The following is a 7,986-nucleotide window of genomic DNA, read 5'->3' as shown; positions in this document are numbered from 1 at the left end:
ATCTCATCACCCTGTCTACATAACTATATCTATCTCATCACCCTGTCTACATAACTCTATCTACCTGATCACCCTGTCTACATAACTCTATCTATCTGATCACCCTGTCTACATAACTCTATCTATCTCATCACCCTGTCTACATAACTCTATCGATCTGATCACCCTGTCTACATAACTCTATCTATCTGATCACCCTGTCTACATAACTCTATCTATCTGATCACCCTGTCTACATAACTCTATCTATCTGATCACCCTGTCTACATAACTATATCTATCTGATCACCCTGGCTACATAACTATATCTATCTGATCACCCTGTCTACATAACTCTATCTACCTGATCACCCTGTCTACATAACTATATCTATCTGATCACCCTGTCTACATAACTATATCTATCTGATCACCCTGTCTACATAACTCTATCTATCTCCCCCCAACCCTCCACTCCCCAACCCTCCACTCCCCAACCCTCTCCCCCAACCCTCCACTCCCCAACCTTCTCCCCCCTCTCTCTCTCTCAGCACTGTTCCTCCCCCAAGGACTCCGAGTTCTCTCCCAGGTCGATGGAACCTGAGGACCTCCTCATCTTCCCTCTCCCTGGTACTCCAACCAGACCGGACCCCACCAGGCCTCCAGGCCCCCCAGGCAGCCTTCCTCCCCCGTGCCCAGGGTAGACCTCCATGGAGCTGGATATGGACTGGAGTGAGTGGTCCCTGAAGTAATGGAAGGCCTCCTGGTCGAGGTAGTTCTGCTCCTCCCTGAGACCCTGCTCCAACACTTTGCGCTTGTGCCGGAACTCGATGACCGTCTTGGTGTAGGAGTTGAGGGTGGTGACGGAAGCTGCCATGCAGCAGGTGAAGGAGCCCCATGCCAGGCTGAGGGAGAGAGGGAGAGAGAGGGAGAGAGAGGGAGAGAGAGGGACTGATTCAGCCAATGGAAATACCTCTTCTTCCTCTTGAGTGTGTGTTTGTGAACGTGCGTGTGTGTCTGCGTGTGCGTGTCCCAGACAACAGCTGTCTTCTCTAGCTCCAGCCATAGACGTGGAAGATAGAAAGTCAAGGACAATCTAAGGTACACCCAATTGGCACCCTATGCACATAAGGCGGAGTCTGGCCAAAAGTAGTGCACTATGTAGAGAATAGGGTGCCATTTGGGACGAAGCGTCTAGAGAAAACAGCCATATGTGTTGGTGTTTGTAAATACGGCTGGGTTGATATGGACACAACGGTCGGTCATCAGCTGGTTTCTAGATGGAGATGTTGCTTGTGTTCCGAGATGGAGATGGACAGTATAGAATGACATGGAATGAATAGAACTTCTAGAATGTTCAGTGCATTCTGGAATCACTGGTTTATATACTACACCATTTCTGTTGCTTTTCGACCGTGACACCAGTGTTTCACTGGAGAAATGTACAGTAAGTAACCAACCACATTCAGACAACGATATGGCTTCAGAATGAGTACTGACCAGAGGAACAGTCATTACTCATACCAAACACACAGACAGACAGTATGAGTACTGACCAGAGGAACAGTCATTACTCATACCAAACACACAGACAGACAGTATGAGTACTGACCAGAGGAACAGTCATTACTCATACCAAACACACAGACAGACAGTATGAGTACTGACCAGAGGAACAGTCATTACTCATACCAAACACACAGACAGACAGTATGAGTACTGACCAAAGGGACAGTCATTACTCATACCAGACAGACAGACAGACAGACAGACAGACAGACAGACAGACAGACAGACAGACAGACAGACAGACAGACAGACAGACAGACAGACAGACAGACAGACAGACAGACAGACAGACAGACAGACAGACAGACAGACAGACAGACAGACAGTATGAGTACTGACTAGAGGAACAGTCATTACTCGTACCAAACACACAGACAGACAGTATGAGTACTGACCAGAAGGACCATCCATAGTCCCAGGTGTGGGGTCTCCAGTCTTCAGGACCCAGACTAACTGTGATCTGGAAAACCTGGGTGTACATCATATGGGCCACCATGCCTAGCAGACCTGAGGAGACGCATATACAGACACACACACACACACACACACACACACACACACACACACACACACACACACACACACACACACACACACACACACACACACACACACACACACACACACACACACACACACACACACACACACACACACACACACACACACACACACACACACAGCGGTTTAACCTCTACAGGATCGGTCTGTCCCCCCGCGGGACAATTGAACTAACGTGCGCTAATGTGATTAGCATGAGGTTGTAAGTAACAAGAATATTTCCCAGGACATAGACATATCTGATATGGGCAGAAAGCTTAAATTCCTGTTCATCTAACTGCACTGTCCAATTTACAGTAGCCATTACAGTGAAAGAATACCATGCTATTGTTTGAGGAGATTGTTCAGTTATGAACTTCAAAATGTATCAATTAACCAATTAGGCACGTATGAGCATATATTACATTACATATGGTAATGACTCAGAAACACATTGTCATCTCTATGAGCATATATTACATTAGATATGGTAATGACTCATAAACACATTGTCATCTCTATAAGCATATATTACATTAGATATGGTAATGACTCATAAACACATTGTCATCTCTATGAGCATATATTATATTAGATATGGTAATGACTCATAAACACATTGTCATCTCTATGAGCATATATTACATTAGATATGGTAATGACTCATAAACACATTGTCATCTCTATGAGCATATATTACATGATATATGGTAATGACTCATAAACACACAGTACACATTAAATACCATTGATATGGATATATAGATACTCAATAAGAGGACAATGCTGTGTGTAAATGGATTACAACACCGACATGCAGCTGTTGTTTTTACGCATATAATCCTATTTCCTTTGTAGTCTCTATGGGTTCTGGTCAAAAGTAGTGCACTATGTAGGGAATAGGGTGCCATTTGCCTGCGACAGCAACAGCTGTCCTGCGGCTACAGCAGCTGGGCTGAAACAGCTACGACCCGCTCTGGGCGGAACACACAAACACACACACACACACACCTTCACACACACAGTCATACACACACACACACACACACACACAGTCATACACACACACACACACACCTTCACACACACACACACACACACACACAGTCATACACACACACACCATTCATGTGGTATGAATGTCAGCCAGTGGAGGCAGTCATTACTCACTGGTGTCTATGGTGCTGACCTGCTCTGACCTGCTCTGAAGAGAGGAGGAGGAAGGGAGAGAGATACAGAAAGAGAGAGAGAGAGAGACATACCACCAGAGAGAGAACAGAGAAGACAGAGGACAGAGAGGTCATGATCAGATGAGCTCCTGCATTCTTCAGCATGTTCTAGGAAAAATATAGATTTGGAGTTAGATAAACTTGGATTTTTTGTCAGGGACATGTACAGGATTCTACCCTCCACAGCATAACCTTCACTTCAGATCAAAACTCAAAAACCTACAACCTGATATTGGACGGAATTACAGAATCACCTGGAAGGCCCAAGCTATACACCAAATGCTCTGGCAAACAACCTGAAAACACCATCCAACCTGGAACTGAGTGAGTCATGTTTAGTCTGAAGACATATTTTATATTCAAAAGCCAACAAGAAAAATACATTACAATGATATATTTGACTTTATGAGGACTGAATGCTGAGTCGGACTAGCAAGCTCGCTAGGACAAGGAGATACTACTTCAATTAGCACTGACGTGTCAAGTGAGAGGTGTCAGAGTCCTTTAGTCCAACAATGGCAGGGGAATCAAACAGGCTACCCTAACCAAATGCAGAGGGCTGTGAAGTTGCCTCCTGCTGTTAAGAGGACATTAAATATCACTACCCTCTGTATGTAAAACATTATAAGGCAAGAAAAGATCACAAAATGAAGCTCCTTATGGAAAATCAAGAGACACTTTTTGTTGACTGTTATAAAAATGCGAACATCAGCAACCTCATCTTCCACACAGACCATCCCCTGGCATGGCACAGTGTTATATTAACCAGACCATCCCCTGGCATGGCACAGTGCTATATTATCACACTACCCCTCTGTTAAGAGGTGGTGGTGGGGGGGGGGGGGGGGGGGGGGGGTTAAGGAGGGGTGGAAACTCAGGATACTAGACAATGAGGACTCTGAGTAAGCTAATATAAATCTCTGGAACAGTATTGGTACAGGGCAACCCCAAACAGTTTCAGCTGGGCGTTCACCTAATCAAAGAATTAGCTCTGCAGGAGAAGCTCTCCCTTGAGAAAGATACCCCCACCCCGAGCGGGTCAGACCAGACCTCTTCATTATACAACCCCACAGATGAGCAACCCCAAGTGGAAAGTCAACCTCCCAGCACAGAGTACTACCCCCTCATTGAAATGAAGGATAAATTCACCCAGCTGGAGGTAAGGCAGGTGGAGCTGGAACAGCAGGTGATTACACTCCAGTCAGCACAGACCCAGACAATAGTCCAGCACAACAACACCCCCTTAACCAGACCCAGAGAGCTGGAGGTGGAGAGAGACATATCTGCACTCTGGACTGTGGTGAGACAACTTCAACAATATAAAAAGCATGAGCAGGAGAAGAACAGAGCACTAGAGGAGAGGATCAGACTGCTGGAGGAGAGGTTGAGGGGGATGGCGTGTGACAGAGAATAACCTACTAGAGAGGTGGCCACCCCCACAGAGAAGCCAGCAGAACAGCCCACCTCAGCTCCTGACAACAGTCTCGACACCATAGCAGAACACTTCATGGAACACAAAGCCTTCACTATCTCATCCTGGAATCTCAAGGCCTGAAGTCATCTGCCTTTGGCCTAAAGAGCAGGAACCTGGACTTCACCAAAGAAATCGGAAATACAGACATTGTCATCCTACAAGAAACATGGTATAGAGGAGACAGACCCACTGATTGCCCTCTAGGTTACAGAGAGCTGGTAGTCCCATCCACCAAACTACCAGGTGTGAAACAGGGAAGGTACTCAGGGGGTATGCCAATTTGTTATAGAGCAGACCTATCTCACTCTATTAAATGAATCAAAACAGGAATATTTTACAGCTTCTCCATCCTGGAGGGGGAAATCAATCATTTCCAGACCCAGGGACATGTACTAGTCTGTGGTGACCTAAATGCTATAACTGGACAAGAACCTGACACCCTCAGCACACAGGGGGACAAACACCTGTCTGGAGGTGACAGCATTCCCTCCCCCATATGCCCCCCAAAGCACAACTATGACAACATAACCAACAAAAACGGGTCACAACTCCTGCAGCTCTGTCACACGCTGGGTATGTACATAGTCAATGGTAGGCTTCGAGGGGACTCCTATGGTAGGTACACCTATAGCTCATCCCTTGGCAGTAGTACTGTAGACTACTTTATCACTGACCTCAACCCAGAGTCTCTCAGAGCGTTCAGTCAGCCCACTGACACCCCAATCAGATCACAGCAAAATCACAGTCTACTTGAACAGAACAAAACTCAATCATGAGGCATCAAAGCCAAAGGAACTGAATAATATTAAGAAATGCTATAGATGAAAGGAATGCAGTTTGGAAACCTACCAACAAACAATTAGGCAACAACAAATTCAATCCCTTTTAGACAACTTCCTGGGTAAAACGTTCCACTGTAGTGAAGGTGTAAACTTGCCAGTAGAAAATCTTAACAGTATATTTGACCTCTCAGCTTCCCTATCAAACCGAAAATGTTCAAATAGAAAACCGAAGAAACTGAACAACAATGACAAATGGTTTGATGAAGAATGCAAAAACCTAAGAAAGAAATTAAGAATCCTGTCCAACAAAAAACACAGAGACCCAGAAAACCTGAGCCTACGCCTACACTATGGTGAATCACTAAAACAATACAGAAATACACTATGGAAAAAGAAGGAACAGCACGTCAGAAATCAGCTCAATGTAATTGAAGAATCCATAGACTCTAACCACTTCTGGGAAAACTGGAAAACACTAAACAAACAACAACACAAAGAATGGTCTATCCAAAATGGAAATGTATGGATAAATCACTTCTCCAATCTTTTTGGCCCTATACCAAAAAACAAACAGCAAAAACATATACACGATCAAATACAAAGATTAGAATCAACTATTAAAGACCCACTGGATTCTCCAATTACATTGAATGACAAAATACAAACCCTTTACCCCAAAAAGGTCTGTAGTGTTGATGGTATCCTCAAAGAAATTATAAAATATACAGAGCACAAATTCCAATTGGCTATACTTAAACTCTTTAACATCCTCCTCAGCTCTGGCATCTTCCCCAATATTTGTAACCAAGGACTGATCACCCTAATCACAAATTTGACCCCAATAACTACTCTGGGATATTTGTCGATAGCAACATTGGGAAAATCCTCTGCATTATCATTAACAGCAGACTCATACATTTCCTCAGTGAAAACAATGTACTGAGCAAATGTCAAATTGTCTTTTTACCAAATTATCATACGACAGACCACGTATTCACCCTGCACACCCTATTTGACAAACAAACAAACCAAAACAAAGGCAAAGTCTTCTCATGCTTTCTTGATTTCAAAAAAGTATTCGAATCAATTTGGCATGAGGGTCTGCTATACAAATTGATGGAAAGTGGTGTTGGGGGAAAAACATACGACATTATAAAATCCATGTACACAAACAACAAGTGTGCTTTTAAAATTGGCAAAAAACACACTTCTTCCCACAGGGCCGTGGGCTGAGAGAGGGAGTCATGTGTCTACAGTTTGCTGATGGTCTGGTGCTTCTGTTCCCAACCAAGAAGGGCCTACAGCAGCACCTAGATCTTCTGCACAGATTCTGTCAGACCTGGGCCCTGAGAGTAAATCTCAGTAAGACAAAAATAATGGTGTTCCAAAAAAGGTCCAGTCGCCAGGACCACAAATACAAATTCCATCTAGACACCGTTGCCCTAGAGCACACAAAAAACGATACATACCTTGGCCTAAACATCAGCGCCACAGGTAATTTCCACAAAGCTGTGAACGATCTGAGAGACGAGGCAAGAAGGACATTCTCTGCCATCAAAAGGAACATAAAATTCGACATACCAATTAGGATCTGGCTAAAAATACTTGAATCAGTTATAGAAACCATTGTCCTTTATGGTTGTGAGGTCTGGGGTCTGCTCACCAACAAAGAATTCACAAAAGGGGACAAACACCAAATTGAGACTCTGCATGCAGAATTCTGCAAAAATATCCCCCATGTACAACGTAGAACACCAAATAATGCATAATGCATGACCCAAACTTAAGGAAAGCTTTGACTATGTACAGACTCAGTGAGCATAGCCTTGCTATTGAGAAAGGCATGGCTCTCAAGAGAAGACAGGCTATGTGCACACTGCCCACAAAATGAGGTGGAAACTGAGCTGCACTTCCTAACCTCCTGCCCAATGTATGACCATATTAGAGACACATATTTCCCTCAGATCACACAGATCCACAAAGAATTCGAAAACAAATCCAATTTTGATAAACTCCCATATCTACTGGGTGAAATTCCACAGTGTGTCATCACAGCAGCAAGATTTGTGACCTGTTGCCACAAGAAAAGGGCAACCAGTGAAGAACAAACACCATTGTAAATACAACCCATATTTATGCTTATTTATTTTAACTTGTGTGCTTTAACCATTTGTACATTGTTACAACACTGTATATATATAATATGACATTTGTAATGTCTTTATTGTTTTGAAACTTCTGTATGTGTAATGTTTACTGTTAATTTGTATTGTTTGTTTCACTTTTGTGTATTGTCTACCTCACTTGCTTTGGCAATGTTAACACATGTTTCCCATGCCAATAAAGCCCCTTGAATTGAAATTGAATTGAATAGATAGATAGATAGATAGATAGATAGATAGATAGATAGATA

At 43.5% G+C, this 7,986-nt stretch overlaps 1 protein-coding gene across 1 annotated transcript in view; it reads right to left on the bottom strand.

The window, feature by feature from the left end:
* Nucleotides 1–526: 526 nt before the first annotated feature.
* gsg1l (gsg1-like) overlaps nucleotides 527–7,986 on the bottom strand; it is a 34,647-nt gene continuing 27,187 nt past the window's right edge. Inside the window, exons 4-5 of the mRNA XM_038985643.1 lie at nucleotides 1,944–2,055; nucleotides 527–884 (exon numbers count right to left, since the gene is read on the bottom strand). Of these exons, the coding sequence (XP_038841571.1) occupies nucleotides 527–884; nucleotides 1,944–2,055 (470 nt within the window). The remainder of the gene's footprint in view (nucleotides 885–1,943; nucleotides 2,056–7,986) is intronic.

This window comes from Salvelinus namaycush, unplaced genomic scaffold (assembly GCF_016432855.1).
Source record: "Salvelinus namaycush isolate Seneca unplaced genomic scaffold, SaNama_1.0 Scaffold360, whole genome shotgun sequence".
Lineage (NCBI taxonomy): Eukaryota > Metazoa > Chordata > Actinopteri > Salmoniformes > Salmonidae > Salvelinus > Salvelinus namaycush.
Note: the sequence above shows the minus strand (reverse complement) of the source record. Positions and strands in the feature narration are given on the sequence as shown.